This window comes from Mustela nivalis (genome assembly GCF_964662115.1).
Source record: "Mustela nivalis genome assembly, chromosome: 4".
NCBI classification, from domain to species: domain Eukaryota; kingdom Metazoa; phylum Chordata; class Mammalia; order Carnivora; family Mustelidae; genus Mustela; species Mustela nivalis.
In genome coordinates this window covers 4,428,116-4,448,617 of record NC_139023.1, presented here as the reverse complement: position 1 = coordinate 4,448,617, position 20,502 = coordinate 4,428,116, and the positions used below count along the sequence as shown (strand labels likewise).

At 49.3% G+C, this 20,502-nt stretch overlaps 1 protein-coding gene across 5 annotated transcripts in view; it reads left to right on the top strand.

The window, feature by feature from the left end:
- The window catches only part of FRAS1 (Fraser extracellular matrix complex subunit 1), a 409,483-nt gene that overhangs the window by 316,994 nt on the left and 71,987 nt on the right, over positions 1-20,502 (top strand). For all 5 annotated transcript variants that reach the window (XM_082726544.1, XM_082726546.1, XM_082726545.1 and 2 more), the window contains 9 exons: positions 4,260-4,408; positions 4,584-4,743; positions 6,264-6,399; positions 10,046-10,236; positions 11,195-11,348; positions 12,529-12,792; positions 14,598-14,786; positions 16,117-16,236; positions 16,495-16,674. In XM_082726544.1, the coding sequence (XP_082582670.1) occupies positions 4,260-4,408; positions 4,584-4,743; positions 6,264-6,399; positions 10,046-10,236; positions 11,195-11,348; positions 12,529-12,792; positions 14,598-14,786; positions 16,117-16,236; positions 16,495-16,674 (1,543 nt within the window). The remainder of the gene's footprint in view (positions 1-4,259; positions 4,409-4,583; positions 4,744-6,263; positions 6,400-10,045; positions 10,237-11,194; positions 11,349-12,528; positions 12,793-14,597; positions 14,787-16,116; positions 16,237-16,494; positions 16,675-20,502) is intronic.

Below are 20,502 nucleotides of genomic sequence, written 5' to 3'. Positions count from 1 at the left end.
TCCATGAATTCATAAAAATGCATGAATACAGATTTAATCAATAGATCACCAAGGCTTGAAAAATGTTTGACAGGCCAAAATAGCTCTCCAGGAGCAGTTCCTGCCCATTAACTGCATATTATAAGCTGCATATCAAAATGCGAGCCCATTGGCAACCGAACATGTATTTTCAGAAATTGATTGAATGTGAATTTACTCACCAGAGCAGAAAGACTCCAAAAGAACTGTTTGAGCCTGCTGAAAGCATAGCATATTTTAAAGACTTAGCTAAGTTATATACTAACTTTCGCTGAGGGTTGTAGAAGAAATTTGTACTTAGTGTCATGGGGAAAATTTTTCCAGAAATGCGTAGTTAGTAACTTTGCAGTGAACATCCAGAAAGGTTGGAAAAGCCACCTGAAATGCTGATCATAAATGGAACAGAATATAAAAAGGTAGGAGCAGAAGAGCCTGTTTTTAATTAGTGTGTTATTAATGCAGGAGGGTGACATGGTGCCAAGAGAGACAAAAGGTAAACGTGGGATCCGGTGTGATTTGTTTCTAAATGACACTTTCCCAGCAGTTCGCTATGTACTGCAGGCAAACAAGTTGTGGCGGGGGGGGGGGGGGTTGTAATTAGAACGGATGACTTTTAAACAGGCTTACCACTGACTAGCGTAATAACCCGGGCAGGGTACTTAACTCTCTGGGACTCAGCTTTCTCATCTGTAATGTGGGAGAAGAAGATAGAAGATTAATCTTAAAAAGCTGATGGAAATACCATGCACCAGCCCAAAAATACAAGAGTTCAAAGTATGATACTATCTCTAATAGCATCACATAAAACATACCCAGGGATAAATGTAACAAAAGGATGGTAATTTCTAGGGAAAACTGATACAATGAACAAGTAAAGAAAATCCAAAAGAATGTCTTGACAAAGTCTTAGAAAGAAAGGGAGCATTTACAAGGGGTCAGATAGAAGACAGACAAAGCAATAGTATTGCTAGACATAAGCAAAAAATAGCCAGTAAATGTGACGAAAAAGATGATGCCACTTACAAAAGCATTATAAAAGTCATGTTTGTTTGACTAAATCTAACAAAAACTAGACAGGACTTCTACGAGGAATGTTATAACACTTACTTAATGGACAAACATTTAAAAAACACCCAATAAATAACGAGACATTCCATATGCACGAGCAGGAAGATTTAGTAGCAAAAAGGAATCCGTTCTCCGCGCATCATTCTTTCCGTTCAGCTGAGCTCCAGTCAAATGCCCGGTGCGCTTTTATGGATCTTGATAAGCTGATTTGACAATAAAGAACAAAGGGCCAAAATTCTGCCAAAGAATCATAGGAGAGCAAGGGCTTGCCCTATCAGCTATCAGGAGTGATTCTAAACCTGCACTGTTTAAAGCAGTTCGCCCAGGAATACACCAGATAGAGTCCAGCAACAGACCGACACATGGAACTGTGTTGTAAAATCAGTGGAAATGGTAGGAACTATTTAAAATCTAGACCTGAGCAAAATGGTTATTCATATGGATAAAAAAAGAACTTGTAGTTCTCCCTCACACTGTACACAGAGATTAACTTCAGGCAAATCAAGCACTGAAACTCTACAATTCTTTGTGGCCAATAGGTGAGTATTTTTAGGTATTGGGAAAGGAGAGAATTTTTTAAACTAGAAACAAAAAGTGCTAACTGTAAAGAAAAGATTGATAAACTTGACTATATTAAAATTAAATTTCTATTCCCCCAAACACATCAGAAATACAAAAAACAGACAAGTTACAAATTGGAAACAGCTATTTGAAATACATATAACCAAAAACAACAAAGAAAATACAAAAAAGTCTGCAGATCAAGAAGAAAAAATAACCGAGTAGAAGAATGAACAAGAGACAGTAATAGGAATTTCAGAAGAGAAATCCATAGGGCCAATAAATATAAAAAGAGATAATCACTTTTTTAGGCATCAAGGGAAGCAAAAAACACTACATACCATATCATAGCAATTCAACTGGCAGAAATTTCAAAGTCTGAAAGTACCAAATGTTGGAGAGGAAATGGATCTGCAGAAGGTTCTTTGCTGATGGAAGAGTCAACCTAACCAACCATTTTGGGAAAGAATTTGGCATTTTCCTGTGAGGAAGAGCAATCGTATGCCCTCACCATTCCACCCCTAGATTCCTCTCCAAGAGAAAGTTTCATATGTATACCAAACGACATGCCCAGGAAAATTCAGAGCAATAGTATTTGTAGCAGCCAAAATACTGAATCTAGACAAATGTCCATCGACAGGGAAATATAACCTGTGATGCACTTCCTCTGTGGGACACAGAGATGAACTGTTGCTACGTATAATGATATCAATGGATCTCAGCGGTCCACTACTGAGTAAAAAGGAAAGTAGGTCCCACAAGGGGAAAGTCTAACTAACTCTCTTTTCATAAGTTTTTGGAAAACAACTAAAAATACTTTGTAGTAATATATCAAATAATATCAAGGAATTTCAAGGAAATGAGAAATAAAACCCAGGGTCATGGGAGGCCCAAGGACACGGTAAAGGAGGAACACACACATAATTGTTAATTATCAGTGTTCTAGTCCTTGTGTTGAATGGTGGGTCAATAGATATATAAGCAATAAAAAGAAAATGAAAAAATCAATGCAAAAGGGGTAAGAAGGTTGGAAAATTACAGGAGGACACGTCTACATTCTTATGAGAGTTTATGTATCCATCATATCTTAGATATGCCGAAGTAGTAATTTTATTTAATTATAAAAATAATTAACAATTATTTTCTGAAATTATGCTGGCATTTTCAGAAGAAAAAAAAAACGAGGTGATTTCGCACTTTTTCAAACCAAGCAGTCATTTGAGATTTGAAACATTAAAATAAATCTGCCTGCCTGACATTGAAATAGCATTTTTTTTTTTTTTTGGCCAAATTTGCCAATGTGGAATTTTGAAGCTATTCATTCTAATCAAGAGGCAGGAGCTCTGTCCTTGTAATTCATCACCTTCTCGCAAGATAATACCTTAGAACTCTTAGCTGTCTTTTAAAAATTCTCTCTCAGAGGGTACTCACAGTAATTCTAGGAAATAGTATGTTGGAGGTCTGCCTATTGTATTTGATAACCCATGTGGAAAAATAGAGAACCTTCTAAAGTATTAATTTAAGGGAAATTTTCTGAAGTTTGGCAGCTTTGATGAATTTGAGTTTCCTCCCTTAATTGTGTCAGGTGATGTAAGGAGATACGGAAAATTCTGTGACCTTGCAGTGAGGCTCTGACCTGTCGATTTAAAAAGGCCCCTAGAGGTAGAAGCAAAAACTGACTAACATCCTCTGCCCCAGATCACCTGGTGTCTATGCTGAGCACATTCCTGATCCATACTTCAACCAGTTTTACAACGTAAGCATGGAAGTTTGCATTTCAAAGTATGTTCACAGCCAACTGCTCTAAAAGACAATGACTCAGGGAAGCTCTCCAAGAAGATGTTGCCAGCCTCCTAGATATTTCCACAATATCCTTAAAGAAAGAGGAAATTGTTCATTAAGACATACAGCTGTTCGTGGAGAAACACAGAAAGCCAATTTTATTTCTTAATAAGCCTTGCAGAAGGAAAGGAAAATTGTTAAGATTGGTCATCTTGAGGGTTGAGTATCTGTGGGTTCCATCCTGATAAAATGAAATCCGTAAGATTTCCTAAATTCGTCTGTTATGCTAAAATTTTTCCCATGTCAAATATTACTTATAGTGAGTCACTGGCTAAGCTAAATGACTTCCCTTCTTCTCTTTCACACACTTTTCTTTCTCATTGTATTACATGGTATGTTGGAGTTTTATCTGTTTCTCTAAAAAGTAAACCATCCTTTGAAACTCTGAAGGAAGCCTACCACTGTGTTTATGGGATGGAGACTTACGTCTCCGACCATGTTTTATTCTTCACTAGATTCATGTCATAAAAGCACAACCCTGTGGAGCTCCTACAGTAGCAATAGGGCATCTCTTTGTTTTATGTCCCATGCCTAAAGTGCATTTCCTCACTGTTTTCTTGAGCTACTCTTGAAAGAAGACATTATCCAAGAGGTATTTTACAAAGAATAAATAATGGGATTTTCATGCACTTTGAAATGGCGTTGCTTTACCACAAAGGGAAAGAGACCTTTTCAGTTGGCAGAGAAGTAAGCACCCATGACTTTACCTCCTGGACGTATTTATTCCTACAAGTGTGTGTTCATGTCTTGCCTCATGTCTGCCCAATTAGGATGATTCTTCCCCCGATTCAGAGATCTGGATTCAGTTAAGTTCCCTGCCCACGTATGGTGCTCTCTTCAGAGTGTCCGGACCTGAGGTGGAGGAGCTCTCAGAGGTCTCCAACTTCACGATGGAAGACGTCAACAACCAGAAAATTAGGTATATAACCACTGTGTATTATTGACAGAGTTTGTAAAAATTGTATTAAAATATTTAAGCAACTGACCGGTAGTCCCTTGAAAGACTAAATTGCCACATTTTTAAACAGAGATGCAGCCGCCTTACGTGGCTTGTCCCAGAGCTCGTTCATTTGACTCAGCCCTCCCCTGTGCAGGTACTCGGCTGTGTCGGAGACTGACGGTCTGGTTACTGATGGCTTCCATTTCTCTGTCTCCGATACGGACCGCAACCGTCTGGACAATCAGATGTTTACCGTCACCATCACGCCTGTTCAGAACCCGCCTCCAGTCCTTGCGTTTGCGGACCTCATCACGGTAAACAGTTCTCAGAGCAATGGGCAGTGAGTGCTGTGCAGAGATGAAATCTGTTCTGTTGTGAATACAGGATTTCTACCTGAATCGGCTGCCAAGTTCTTCTGCAAAGTGTCTAGGCAATTGTGTCGAGATACGCATGGTTTTCAGTCATGAGTTTGTCAGAAAGTATGAGAAAATATATGCAGAAGATCAAATAATTGTATTTACATTATTTAGTCAAAAAAAATTCATGTGCTACATAAATGCTAAGTGTGTGTAGTATTTTGTAGACTATACTAGGTACATATAGTAATGGAAGTAAAATTATAAATGGAATATATCTTTCAGGAGTTAAAAATCTAATGCTTCTGAGCACTAAAGTATGAGGAGATGGACAATGTCCCCAAGTCACTTTTTAAGCTAATATTTATTACTGTAAAGCTTATTTATAGTTCCCAGTGGTGGGGAGGGAAGGGGTCATAAGATATGTCCCGTTCATGAGGTTACGCAGACCTGAGTTCAAATGCTGCTTCTGTTATTGACTAGCTGAGTGACCCTGGACCAATTATATAATCTTTCTTAGCCCCAATTTCATCTTTAAACTGCAACTATTCCTGTTATCTAAAGGATTGCTCTGATTGTTAACAAAATACCATTTTAAACCGCCAGTACATACCAACACATGGTAGGGATTCCATAAGAGTTAATTCAGTCTCCTTGTCCTGCTCCGTGTACATACCACATGCCAAAAATCAAAGAGTTTTTCTGGTTTTGCCGTAAAACTGACTGGTTTCCAAATGGTTCTGCTATTGCATACCCTGGAAACCCATTTGGCTCTTCTCCATCGCCAGAGTCAGGGTGAGCTTCCGCTCTGTACCTCGTAGATCTTTCTACATCTGGCCACGCATTGTTCAGAGGGAAAGGCTCAGGCGCCCCAACAGGCCAGCAGAAGCACCAGGATCAGGTCACGGGGTTAGCATACAAAGCAGGGCCCTACAGGAAAAAAGGTCCAGCAAGTGCTTTTACTAAGATGGATTCATTTTCCTCCTTAATCTTAAGGTTAGCGGTCACTTTGGGGTGTGGGGAGGAAGCCCTTTCCTCCTGCGTCCCTATCAGCACGTACCCTAAGGGGGTGAGCGGGACGTTCCTGCTGGGTGGGGGCGCCTGCAGGACAGTCACCCTCCCGGTACGAGAGGGAGGGCGCCCGGACGGTGGTCCCCGGGCTGCAGGCTTTGGAACCACGGGAGGGAAGCGAGGCAGCCGTGCCGCTGCGCTGGGCTCAGGCGGGGGTCGGAACGGGCCAGAGCCCCTTCGTAACCAGGTCCGTCAGGGAGGCAAGCACAGCTCCGAGGGGAGACCCAGGAGCCCGGAGTGCAGCTCTGCGCGCCCGGGGCCAGCACGCTCCTCCCCGTCTGCAGAGGCTTCGCCTCCTCCGGGCAGCGGGACGGTGCTGCGAGGCCCCCCCAGGCAGCACGTTCCGGTCCTGCTCTTTTCGTGGCAGCTGTGCGCCGCCGGGGGCTGCAGGATCTCTTCTTTCGCAGGTCGAGGAGGGAGGGCGAGCCCCCCTCTCCTTCCGGCACTTCTTCGCCGCCGCCGACCCGGACGGCCTCCGGAGCGACGCGGTCATTACGCTGAGCGCGCTGCCCCGCTACGGCTGCATCGAGAACGCGGGCACAGGTAGGCCGTGGCCGGGCGGCCCAGTCGCTCCTGACCTGGCGACAAGGGAGGGTGGGGGGGGGCAGCTGCCTCCAGTCCAAGCTGGACGCGGGGGCTAAGGAGGAGCAGATCCATTTCCAAGACACAGGAGGGAGGGAGGTTCAGTCACTCGGGGTCTCCTGAGCGCTTCCTGTGTGCCAGGCGCAGGGCTGTAACGGGACACGAAAGGAACAGACACCCCTACCTGCCTGTGGCCACAGACCCTGGGGGGCGGGGGACAGATAAGAAGCCGAACGAAGGAGAGGATCGGATGAGATGTAGGAGGCCCCTCGGTGCTGCGAGACAAGACAGCGGCGTGGGGGTCGGGAGCGCCAGCAACAGGGAGAGGAAGGACCCATGGCCTCGGAGCCCGGGGTCAAGGACATAAGGATGCCTGTCCTTCCGCTGCAAGGCGGCCGCAGCGCACCTGAGCCCCTGCTCCGGGTTCAGCTCCTTCGAAGGCCGTGACATGGATTGGAAGGCCTGCTTGTCCGTCTGTGGCCCCTCCACAGCCCCCCGCTCCACCATCTGCCCTGGACCCCCGCGGCTCTTGCTGCGTGTCGCAGGGAAGGAGAGGCGAGACGGCGTGTCCTGTCCCCGGCCCCCCCGAGACCGCGGTGACTGGCAGTTGAGACAGGTCCTGGCAGGTCACCGGCGGCTGCCTCTGCGGTGAGATCTCCGCGGGCCGGTGCGTGGCTCTAATTGGCGTGTCACTAGCAGCTCCCGCAGAGAGGCCCTGGACTGAGCGTGTCTGGGGCCAGCATGAGGCCTGGGGCTGGAGCCTCGTCCCCTGGAATCCACTTCGCGGCGGCTGCATTTTCCTCCGGCAAACTGCGGGTCCTTCCCCCGATCTTGCCTTTCATTGCGGGCACTCGGGGTTGTTTATCGCCGACTTAGATCTGTCTCAACACGTGTTTGTGCCAGAGACGGAGGATAAGAAGGTGAGGAAGACACAGCCCTGCCTGGAGGGGGAGACGGAGAGGAAGACCAGCAAATGCCAGGAAATCAAACGTGCTGGCCCAGGGCAAGGGCCAAGCCCCGAGGAGGTACACAGCGCAGCCCAGTGAATTCCGTCGGAGCAGGCTGAATGGCCGTTGGAAGGGACGGGTTCGTGAGAGGCTCACGGCGGGCAGAGGAAGGGCGCGCACGAAGGTGGGGAGACCCGTCTCTCCCTCTTTTCTCTCCAGGATTTTGGTTTTTTTTTAAAGCTTCCCCAACGTGCTTTGATGTTAACCTGGACTGCCTACAGGGGAGTATTTCCCTGGCCTAGAAGTCAAACTTCTGCCAAGCTCCAGCTCTCTAAACAGTGATTCTCAAACTCTCGTGGGTACTCGACTCAGCTGGAGGCTTGTGAAAACACAGTGTCCTGAGTGGCAGCCCCAGAGCACCCCTGGGCAGAGGCTGGGGGGCCCCTGCGTTTGCATCATAGGCGATGCCACAGCTGCTGGCCTGGGGACCGTATTTGGAGAATCACTGCTCTGCGTCAGCATGAGCCTGGGAGTAAGAAAAAGGCGCTCAGGCGGCGGTGGGAGGGGCTGGGGGTGCAGATGATGATCCCAAGACACTTTACGGGCTCCGGCCCTCTCTCCAGGGTGTTCAGCCCCGAGCCTGTTTTGTGTGTCTGAAACCGGCTATCCAGATTCAGAACCCAGCAGTTCTGCAGAATGCCTTTTGGAAACTATTACAAGGAGCAGCTTTAACTTCTTACCAGCAAGCCAGGAAGAAACAGAATAATTCTGTTGTGAGGCGGGAAAGGAACAGCACACGCTCTACGGTCGGTTAGGACCAGCGCAAACAGAATAGACCCTCGAGGGTCTGGAGGGCGTGCGTCACCGGTTCCCGCACGACGCGGTAGTAGATGTTCCGGATGAGAGCCTGCGTGCATCAGGAATGGTTTAATTTGCACGCAGTGTACTCTGCTGAAGGGTGCAAGGAAGCACTAATGACAACGATTTACGTGAGAAAGCAGAAGGTGCAGTTTTGAAACTGGAAAGGCTGGTGCTTAAAGCTTCGGTGACAGATTCGCTTGTTGAATGGCTTGTTTTCCAATGACAGGAAGTGAGTCATTTCTCTCTGGGAGTTTATTTTTAGGCATCATTTAGTTTATTAACCCAAGTAAACAAGCCACATTTTTCATATTTGCTGTCGGTCAGTGTAAAGGGAAAATAAAAATTCGAAGGAATGACAGCACTCTGTCCTGGAAACACTGACCTGTGTGTGCTGGGGACTGTCCGGTCACAGCTCACTCAGACTCCTCCATGCTCCTGGTGTCAAGAGGAACGGAACCCGATGGGTAAAATCTAACACATTTCATGTTGAAGAAAAAACACTTGTCCTGAGTTCTTATTTCAAACAAATTGTAAGTAATACTTTTTCAGTCCTAGCCTTTCTGTTGGAAGGTTAACCAAAAAAATGACACTGTCTACAATTTAGGAAGTCAATGGCTTTTTGATTTATGACCTGATCTTTGCAAAGAGCCGTGGAAGAGACAAAGAGAAAGCTTTGTTGCTTTCAGAAATTCTATACACACTTTTCTTTGTTGATATGTATCCAGGGGATGTTTGAAGATACAGGGGTTTCTTTTTCTCCTCTCTTCAGAGGAAAATGTGGTAACAACTTAAAATCAATCAATTAGAGAGACTCAGACCAAGGCAGAGACAAGCCATCCATCATTTAGACAGTGTTTACTCTTCCCCTTGGCCTTTTCCGGGTTTGGCTGGGGTTGGGATGAAAAGAAGAGTTAACCAGAACCAGCTCGATGTCCGGAGCTCGGCACGGAGCTTGAGCATCTCAGTGCTTGGACGGCTGTGGATGGTCTCGGAGCATCGCAGCAGCCCTGGTGTGCCGTCCTGGGGGCTGGGCTCTGACCCATGGGGAGGTTTCCTTAAGGAACTGAGGTCAAATGAAAGCACGCTTATTGAGGTATCTCTTAGATCAAGTATACAGTTAATCTTCTCCTACATAGAGGAGGATTCCTAGGGCGCCTGGGTGGTTCGTTTGTTTAGCGCCTGCCTTCGGCTCAGACCATGATCCCAGGCTCCTGGGATCAAGCCCTGCATCGGGCTCTCTGCTCAGCAGGAACCTGCTTCTCCCTCTCCCTTTCCAGCTGCTTGTGTTTCCTCTCTCGCTTTGCTCTCGGTCAAATAAGTAAATAAAATCTCTCTAAAAAAAAAAAAAAAAGGAGGAGGAGGAGGAGGAGGCTTCCTCTCGCGTGTGTGCTAGGCAGGGCGGTTTTGAAAGTGAGCAGAGCTTCAGGTGGCACCTTGCATTTGTGCTGCTACTCGTCTGAGGACTTACTTTATCACAGATTTCTGACAAAACAACCGCGGACTCTTTTTTTAAATTCTTGCTATATACAGTGACGCTCTGAGTGCTTCCATGCGTCTTATCTCATTTGGTTCCCTGTCGAACCGCCGGGCAGGCGTACCCCTGTGAGGATGAGAAATAGTAGGGAAACTGGAATCTGACCCCGAATCTTCCATTTCGAGCCTTCCGTTCTTCCCATCCTCCATTGTTATCCTCCAGTGTATTTTGTCTTTTGCTGATAATGCTGTCATGTTTTCTAGTTCAGCCTAGTGAGCAAGCACGGGTGGATCAAGGTAAAACTTCTCTCTTGATGTTGACGCAGGTGATCGTTTTGGCCCTGGAACTACCAGTGACCTAGAGGCGTCATTCCCTGTTCAAGATGTCCTGGAAAACTACATTTACTACTTCCAGAGCGTTCATGAAAGCATTGAGCCAACGCATGATATTTTTAGTTTTTATGTAACCGATGGACACAGTCGCTCAGAAGTCCACAGCATCAATATCACCATTGAGGTAAAGACGTCGAAGTTGGAACACGGGGCCTCTGACAAAAATGTCCCAGCATTAGCTAGCCTTCTATGAGCTCAAAAACAAGATCGCATTTAACCTTCAGTTTTCAAGGTCAATTTAAAAATACAACCCTGACCTTGAGGACACTTGTAGAATTAAGGCTAGCATTTGGAGAGGGTCTGATTTGGAAATCTGAATTTCCACTTCGGGGTAAAATGTGTTCATTCTGTGTGAAAACGGTTTGTGAGGGTCAGACAGAGAAACAGTGTCAGTCTCATATTTAGCTGAAAACCAACATATACCTGTTATCCCCTGAAACTATTGTATTTAGTCACATGCATACTTGCCTTTTCTTACATTTGTGATGCATGTATTTGTTAAATTGTAACATCAGAGAAACATGTTCCTCGATGCTGTCTTTGTTCTCCCTTGAGCCAGCCCGGGGAGACAGAGATAGAGAAGGTAAAAGACAGCAATGGAATCCCCTCTCTCCTAGGAAAGGAACCTTCCGAGGTGGTCTAGGGGGCTGGCACGGGGTCAGGGAGACAGTTTTAGGAACCCACGCCTTTAGATACGGTGCTGTCCTACAGTACTATGATACTCTTGGGGTTTTCTAGGACAGTTTTGATTTCAAACAATGTGCTCTTTTATCCTCAAAATATACTCATACTTCTCTAGCCACATGTCCAGATTTTTGGTCCAAAAAGCGCCATCACTGTCCCCGTGGAAAATATCTTGAAGATTTCTGTAGAACGTCCATTTCTTTCCAAGGGGACATTTTGCTGGTGTGACTTGCTCCTCTTTCAAACAAACCGTTTTGACGGGGAATTGCAGATGGTGACCATTAAATACTATTTTGAGAGTGAAAGTTGGTGTGACAATGGTGCTTTCGCTGACTAAGGTGCATTTTCTTTCTTAAACCAATATCCGCGTGAGACCTGATATTTTATGCTTTCATCAGAGGAAGAACGACGAGCCTCCCAGGGTGACCTTGCGGCCCCTCGGCGTGCAGCTGAGCTCCGGAGTGGTGATAAGCAATTCTTCCCTGAGCCTGCAGGACCTGGACACTCCGGATAATGAGCTGGTTTTTGTATTGACAAAAAAGCCTGACCACGGTAGGACCAACTGCATGGCAAGCTTCTTAATCCAGAAGGCTGTTAGGACTTTAGAATAAGCACAGATTTCTGTTGGTTTTTCCTCCGCTTTGCCTGTGCATAGCCCATTCTTTGCATCAGAGTATAATCAGATTCACAGCTAGCCAATATTCTTTGGGGTCACCGTGGACACCAGTGGCTCTAAAAAGTCTGAATCCCAGGTAATTGGTGTCTCGGAAATTCAATTTCAGCTGTTTTCTTGCTCTCTTATATAACCTCGGGCAAGACAGGTTGAGAGTTCTGTTCTCAGAGCAGGCTTCATTACTGAATGGTCCTGGGCCACCTCATGCAAGCAACAGGGTGGCCCCCTTGCTATTAATTGCACAAGTGTTCACATCAGGTTAGAGGTGAGCTGGATGTCTTTATGAACTTGATCCCTTTGCAAAGAAAGCACTTTTCCTGATTAAACCAGAGGTAAAAACCACCATGGGAATCTTTTACCTACTTCTTTTCTAAGTGCCGTCCCTCTGGTGTTCGCCAAAGCTCTGGAACTTTCATCTCCCGGGGGGTACGTTAGTGTATCATAACCCCGTGGTCTTTTAAAGATGAAGTTTCACTGTCGATGGAAGGTTAATAGAAGAGTCTGTTGGTCATTGCGTTTTATCTTCCTTCACTTTTACTTACTTTAATGAAGCACTTTAACTGTCCCATCATGATACACATGACCCTTGAAAACAGAAAAATATGCTCCCACCCAGAGATGTCTAGTGTCCTTCTGAATTTAAAAGGAATTCAAAACAGTCCCTTCTCCCCGGCCAGGTGCCCTAGAAGGAAAGCAGCAGAAGTGCGCGTTTGCAGATGGGGAAAATAAGGTGTAGTTAATGCAGTGACTTTGAGTTCATGGAGGGAGACCTGATCTCTAAGCCACTGTATTACCACACGAATTGTGTCTCCTTAAGAGATTTTTGAACAGGAAAGGTTGCATCTTATCTTCTTTATTTGTAGATGAGGCCGCAGAGCAGCCCCCTGTGCCTCTACAGAAAATTCTCAGTCATTGGTCATTTATGTGTGTGTGTCACCAAGAGCCTGTGAGGTGCTGGACAGTCTACCCAGGCTCATGCTAGCTGGGAAACCGGGCCATTCTTTAGTGCCATATGTATTCTACTTTTGTTTCCTTGTTTTTCTTTACTCTCTTCCTCAGGCCGTCTGCTCTGGAGGGAAACTGCTTCTGAGCCTCTGGAGAATGGAAGGGTTTTAACTCAAGGCTCCTCCTTCACCTACCAGGATGTGCTGGCCGGGCTGGTCGGGTACATGCCTGCTGGCCCCGGGGTGGCAGTGGATGAGTTCCGGTTCTCCCTCTCGGACGGCCTCCACATGGCCACCGGGAGGCTGGAGATCTACATAGAGCTGCCTACAAGCGGCTCCCCCAACGTGGCCGTAAACCGAGGCCTTCAGCTCTCAGCAGGTACCGCGGGGATGCGAGAGCGCTGTGGTCCCTCCGCTCCACTCCGTCCTTGTCAGTGCGCAGGCCAGCTCTGCGCCGGGTGTCCGTCCTTGTCAGTGCGCGGGCCAGCTCTGCGCCGGGTGTTAACGAGGCCTTCGAAGTCAGAGGGAACGGAGGTGGGGAGAGCTATTCTTTTATGGACACAAGCGTTGTGAGTGACCAATGTTAATCTCTGTGTAACTGTCTGTGAATTTGAGAAGAGATTGAGAAGAGTTTAGAGCACTTCCAGGGCCCTTAAAACCTCAGTGTATCCAGCTACTCAGGCCAGGTTTCTTAGAACACGGCCCATGCCCAGCAGCCCCACGGGATACAACAGCAACAGCAACAGAAGAAATCCAACACAGCTTTCAAGACGCTCTTTTTCAAGTGGCAGGGGGCATGGGGGGTGCAATTTGGAAGCCATCATACACGGAAAGAGATTATAAAAATAACAGAGTCACTAGACCTGGTATCCTAGGGTATAAGACTCGCAAGTTTGCCTGTCTATAAGCAGCACCTGAAGGACCCGTGACGTGTCAGTCTTGAATCAGTGGGCAGCTGGGAGTCACTTAGAGAGGGCACCTTTTCCCCCCAGAACATCTGCATCCCACTGGGGTCCTATGTGTTTATCTACCCTTAGTTTCACATGTGTCTTGTAGTGAAAACTATACAGCATGATGGTATCTGAAAATTGGCAGATTCCCCAAGGTCCCCATTATTGATCTGAGATTTCCCTCTCGCCTATTGACAAGCCAGTCAGTCAGCCGGTCGGTGTTTCATGGGTGCTGATAGAAGACAAGAGACTCCTGGGTCAGAGACCACATACTTTGTTACTCATGCACGATGGGCAGCATTGCCATCAGTAACTTTGTATCGTTTCGTTCGGCACTCCAAGACTGGTGGAGACGATGCCGAAGGCCCGGATGGATGCCTTCACGTGCCGTGGGGGGGGGGGGGATTACAGAAGAGGAACGCTGAGCTTCGGGGTCTCTCCCTGTGACAGTAACGATAAGCAAGCCTGATCTTTGTCCCAGAGGAAGATTATCACCTCATCCCTCGGGGATGCTTGCTGAGAATGGCCTGGGAAGAATAGTTCGGCCTTGTGTCGTTGGCATTACCGGCAAGAACGCACAGGAGGCTCAGGGCTCAGCCAAACACTAGGATGTATGACACATGGATGACAAGCACCTACTTCACCTGATTTTACTATTTTTAATATGAGCTGGACAGGAAAGCAAGGGGCAAGGCCCTGAGAAGAGGTGATCACCACTTACTTGTGTCTCACCGCCGTCCCCAGCAACCTTCATAGCCTTCCAGGGCCCAGGACTCAGAGCCCCCTGTTTTATAATCTTGTAAACGTTGATTTTAACTATTAGGTTTGAGGTGGCAACAAGATACATTTATAAGTTTATGTAAATCTGTTGCTTATCATTTAATGAACCTCAAGATGGTAAATAAGTTAGGTCCAAGAAGGTTTCACCAAAGATGTAGGAGTTGATACATCCGTCTAGAGAGGGGTAACTGCTAGGTCCCAGGAGCAGAGTGAGCATGGCGCAGGGAGAGTGAAGTGGATCAGGAGAGAGAAGGGCTCTGATCTAAACCCAAGGGAGGATTAACAAATTGGGAGGTTGGGATTGTTTCACTTAGGGAAATTAAAATGTATGCAGTTGGAGATGGAAAAGCTCAAGCACCCAGTGTTCACTTAAACCCAGGCAATGTGTGATCATATCGTCTCTAGTCTCCTGAAATCACTTGACAATGATGGACAATGACCTACTCTCTTCCAGGGTCTGTAGCACGCATCACAGAGCAGCATTTGAGAGTGACAGATACCGATTCGGACGACCGGCAGGTGATGTACATCATGAAGGAGGATCCTGGCGTGGGGAGCCTGCAGATGGTGAAGAATGACAACCCCGAGCAAATCTCCGTGAAAGGCCCCATCCGGAGTTTCACCCAGGCCGACATCAGCCAAGGTCAGCCGGCTCTCCTGCACCTGCCCGGACTCAGAGTCCACCCACAGTAGCAAATGGGAGTTAAATGCCTGGTGCTTGTGGCAGTGAATTGCACTCTTTGTTTTGAATGAGAGCTGGTTATAGTTTCATTTATTCTTTCTTGTCTCCTCCAATTTTTGTTAAAAAAAAAAAAAAAAAAGACTATCCTTCGCTAAAATGTGTTCATGCTTTGATATAGCGTTGATGAAATTTAGGGCTATTATGGAGGGAAAAAAATCATTTTGACTTGCTATGATGCTAAAAAGTGTGTGTGAGAGAGAAAGGGAAAAGGGAGTGAATTGGGATGGATTAAGGTGGAAATTATGCCTGCCTTAGGTGAGCGATTTACATCTCTCTTCAGCTCCCCAAAGAGCGCAAGTTAATGAACTAAGCCAAATGGAAGGGCGTAAATCGGAGCTGCCGGGGCAGGTGACGTAGCTCATCCCTCCTCCAGGAAATGCTGATGCGACGTAGAAGCATAAACGTTAACTGCTCCGGCGCTACTGTAAAAAGTTGGGGGGAGGGTTACATCGTGGGGGAAAAAAGTAACCCAAAGTCACGGGACAATGTGCGATTCCATTTGGAGATGGAAACACGGCCCCGAGGAGCAGAAATAAAGGTCTCGTCCATGCGCTGGCACTCAGATGGGCCACAGCCGAGTTCTCAGTGGGCCTGTGTGTCCTTTACCGAAGGGCCCGGAGTGGGCCACGGGGTAATAGTTCCTTAATTATTCTCGGCCTCAGTGTGTCTTTGTAAGAATGAGACTGGGTACCTCCCCCCAGATGTTCGCTTACATTTACATCGTGAGGTACCTGGAGGGGATGCGGGGGCTGAACAAAAATGCCGGGTTCACGCTTCTCCCCGTGGATCGTCGTGACCGGTGTGTAGCCTGTGTCTGTTAACTTGTTGGTTGGAGCTGTGGTCGGTGTTGTCTCAGAAATGACTTAAGGCTGGGAGGCGGGAGCAAGGGGCCCTGGGAGAACACGGGCCGGGCCGCATGACGTGGGCATCGTCGCTGCGCCTTCTCCTGTGGCTACTTCCTTCAAGTCTTTCCCATAAGCTAAGCCTCCACAGACGGTGGTACTTGGGCTGATTTCATTATGAGAGTGTTTCTGATGAGGAGGAAGTCAAGAGTGAGCGGGCAAGGGAGGAATTGAAAACGTCAGAGTACCGTGTGCAAAGCCATGTCCAAGAGAGGAAGGTGTGAGCGGCGCCATTGGTGTGAACGCCGCTCAGATCCCCACTTCCCGCTTCAGAAATAAGGGCAGAAGGCGCTGATCGAGAATCTTCATTATCTTGTCCTTTTTTACAGGCCAAGTAGAATACAGACACGAGAAAGGAGAATCTGGCGGGAGCTTCGCTTTTAAATTTGATGTGGTTGATGGAGAAGGCAACACGCTGATGGGCCAGTCATTTTCCATCAGCGTTTTGGGTAAGGGGGCATTGGGTTTCTAAAAATATTCCAGAAGGTCTGAGGTCATAGAGTGTACACTGGGCTCACCTTGTTACCCAGCTCCGTGGGACTCTGGAGCCCTATCCCCTCTGCAGCGAGAAGCTCTGGCTCCTTGGGGCTGTCTTTGAGGGACAGGTCCAAGCATTATTCTGATTTTACTCCTGGGCCCCAGGCCCGGATCTGAAGAAAGGAGGCTGAAAGGACCCCCTTTCCAATCACTGTTTCTGACATTTTCAGAAGACAATTCCCCACCAGTCATCACCACCAACAAAGGGCTGGTCTTGGATGAGAACTCAGTGGAGAAAATCACCGCTCTGCAGCTCTCCGCCACTGACCAGGAGAGTACGCCGACAGACCTGGTCTATACCATCACGAGACAGCCCGAGCTGGGCCACCTGGAACATGCCGCCTCACCAGGTGAGCCTGTCCGCTCTTGCTTCGTCCAACCAAAAGGTGGGATTTGTAAGTGTTGGGGGTAAGCCACACACACCTAGAGCCTGCCTTGGTTAATCGTTATCTTTGCCTTATTGATTTTGACCATTACGTACTGCTTTGTATCATACTTGGCACACAGTAGGTGCTCAATAATTCCTTGCTGGAAGTTGCACAGACAATTACAACTTTATGTAAGCAGCCTTGTCTCCATGACCAGATGGTCAATTCCTTTAGGGCAAACACTGCAGAACCGTTCTTCTAACGTCTGAACACCTGGCACCGTTATGATGCACCACATTTAAAAAATGTAATTCAGGAAATAGCCAGTGAGCATGTGTATTGGGCAAGATTCTAGTTGAGCTTCTGCTGAGGGGGCAAAAATAGATAGAGGAGGTCCCTCACCCTCTAGTGGGCTCTGTTGGACGAGACAAGGAGCCTCTGCCTCTAAACACTGATAAGGGAAGAATACCGCAGGTGTTTTTGAACTGTGTAAACCTGGTATCCTAGAAGGGAGATACTGCATTGGGTATCAGAAATGGGAGAGGCTGCATTAGGTAGGAGGGTGCACAGTGATGGTGTTTAAAATTTCCCTTAGAGGGTGTCCGAGGGGCTCAGTTGGTTAAGTGTCTGCCTTCGGCTTGAGTCATGGTCCCCGGGTCCTGGGTTCGAGTGCCACACTGGGCTCCCTGCTCAGTGGAGAGACTGCTTCTCTCTCTGCCTGCTGCTCCCCCTGCTTGTGCTCTTTCTCTTTCTCTGACAAATAAATAAAATCTTTAAAAAAAAATTGGCGCTTGGAAGGAAAGTTTGAGCAGACAGAAATGGTGTTACTTTCAGATTTTATTTATTAATTTGACAGAGAGAGATCACAAGTAGACGGAGAGGCAGGCAGAGAGAGAGAGAGGGAAGCAGGCTCCCTGCTGAGCAGAGAGCCTGATGCGGGACTTGATCCCAGGACCCTGAGATCATGACCTGAACCGAAGGCAGCGGCTTAACCCATTGAGCCACCCAGGAGCCCCTGGTGTTACTTTCAAAGATGGGAATAGCACGTGGGCACATTCAGAAAATAGTGAGTGGGCAGGTTTAGCTAAAGCTTATATTCTGGAATAGGTGTAGATGCAGCCCATGGGTAGACGGAGATCTTACGAGGTTTTTTGTTTTTTGTTTTTAAAGATTTTGACAGACAGAGATCACAAGTAGACAGAGAGGCAGGCAGAGAAAGAGGAGGAAGCAGCTCCCTGAGGAGCAGAGAGCCCGATGCAGAGCTCAATCCCAGAACCCTGGGATCATGACCTGAGCCGAAGGCAGAGGCTTTGACCCACTGAGACACCCAGGCGCCCCTCTTACGAGGTTTTGAAAGCTGGGATGAGTGATCCCTGTGTAACTCAACAGGTGACAGAGAGTCACTGCAGAATTCTGGGCAGGGAAGGAAGGTGACCTTGATCCAGCGCCAGCAGGTGGACAGGAAGAAGGTGAGGCGAGCAGTGACAATGGGTCGACGTCTGGCGTCTGGCCCAGGAGGAGGTGGTGAAGCTTCCCCTGGAGGGGCGGTAGGGGTGGTAAGAGGAGAACCGTGTGAGAGCTCAGACCCAGCGCCCGGTGAGCTGTGTTCAGTCAACAGCCGTCGGTGGAGAGTGGGGGGAGGGTTACGGGCGCAGAACCTGCAGGACGCGGCCGCCCAACGGACCTGAGGCCTGGGAGTCACTTGCCCACGAGCCGTCTAAAGGTGGAGCTGTCTTTGTTTCGTACACCGTAGAGCACCGTTGGTTTGCATCCTTTGGATTTTAGGTTCCAAATCCTTCCTTCATTCCGCCGGGGGAGTCACAGAATAGGGGACGTGCTCACCGGGCTTCTACTCTCTCTAATACCGGGGGTCAGACCATCAGCAAACAAGACAGAGAGATGGGCTATCCATGGCGACGTGTATTTTGGGGGAGAATAAGAGCGTGCCAGGGTGCAGGGAGCAAGCGGGAAGGGGAAGACGCCCTGTTACAAGGCGACGTTTGACCAGAGTCCGGGGAGGCTGCGGGCCCCGCCGTGCGGCCACGAGAAGGAGAGGCTGTAGCAGTCGGGGGGGGGGGGGTCCTGGGTTTTCCCCCCGGCGGGATCCGCCTGGCACCATCCCTTCCGGAGCCAGCGAGTCCGGCGCGTGGAGGGCGAACGGGAGGGCGCGCTGAGCGGAGGAGCTTCGAGGGGCGGAGGGTGGCCTGGCGGAGGAGGTGAGGGGCCTACGGGGCCGGTGAGGGGCCGAAATCCCTGGTGCACCGGGAGCAGACGGCCCGCGCCTCGTCCTGAAGGTCCCGGGAGAAGAACCCGCGCCAGCACTCCCAAGACCTAGGCCGCCGAAGACACTGGATAACTAATGCACGAGCTAATCGCTTCTGCCGGCATCCCGCATCCCGTCAGCTGCTGATCGCTCTCGGGAAGGTGAAAGGCCGGACGCGTGGCTGCTGTGCGGGGCAGCTGGCCCTACGCTCGCAGCTCGGAAAGCTCGGAGCCCCAGCAAGGCACCGCCAGCGGCCCGGCTGCGGGTCCCTCCCGGCCCTCACTCGTCTTTGACCCGGGACGGTTAGGGCCTCCGTGCGCGGCCGCCTCCCGTACTCCTGTTCAGTGTTTACAATCTCGGCCTTCCCTGGGCTTGGGTTCTGGCTGCCAAGACCAGGCCTGGGCTGCCTAGGGAGAGACGCTCGTGGCGGCCACACTTCTCCCTTCTCTTGCGAAGGCACCTGCAAAAATAGCAGGAGCCCCCGTCCCCGGGACACGACCCTGCACTGCCCTTTGCCACCGGGCCGGACTTCCCAAGCCCGGTTCGCGCCCCCGCAGGTGTGCTGAGGCCCCTCTTCTGGTCACGCTCTGTGGCCAGATCCGAGGCCATCCCCTCCCCTGTCCTCTCACGGACCCTTCCCACTGCGAATGGACCCAGCTTTCTGCCCCCCCTGCCCCGCCAAGCCCATTGCGTGTCCTTTCTGTTGCATTTGGCCAGAATTCTCACCTTCCCCGCCTGCCCTGTGAGAACATAGTCAAGAACTTGATTCTTTTTAGATGTGGAACGTGTCCCTTCAGAGGACGTGCACGGTGGCATCCCGCATCCCTTTCCTAAGGCAGCGGGCGCAGCTCGGGGGAGGGACCCCGCGCCTCCCCCTTGGCCTCAGTGGTGAGGAGGGTCGGCGGGGGCGGCCCGGCCGGTGCCTTGCGGGAAGAGCGCGGACTTCAGGCCTGTCCCGGGTCGGAGCTGCTTGGGGCCTGTCGGACGTGTCGGCTCCCACGCGCCGCACATGCCCGCTCATGGGGCAGCTCTGCAGTGGACCCGCTCGCGGCCGTCTCGGTCCGTGGGTCGGACGGTTGCTCCTGCCAGACACGCGGGAAGGGCTGCGCACCCCGTTTTCCCCCGCGCGGAGAGGCAGCGCGCCGCGTGCCCGGGCGAACTGTGGGGAGACCCAGCGGGCCTGCCGCCTCTGGGGCGTCGCGGGACAGCGAGGCCGTGTGTGCCCTTGTCAAGGCTGCGGGGCCACAGCCTCACATCAGGGACTCTGAGGACCGTTTTGTCTCGTGGCATCATCGGAGTGAGAAGTGACATGATCGGAGAGTTGCTAAGCCTCTGAAGCAGAGAGACCAAGCTGCGGTGCCTTGAACAAGAAGTTCGTTTTCTCCCAGAGGTGGAGGCCCCGATGTCCTAAATGGCTCAGTGAACCCCGAGACGAGGCTCCCATCTCGGGTCCAAGTGACTCCTGTGACTGTTGTCATTTCCCAGCCGGCGATAAGCGACAAAGGCCGGGGGAGCCCACGCCGCGGTCTGTGTTGGGAGGATCGCGG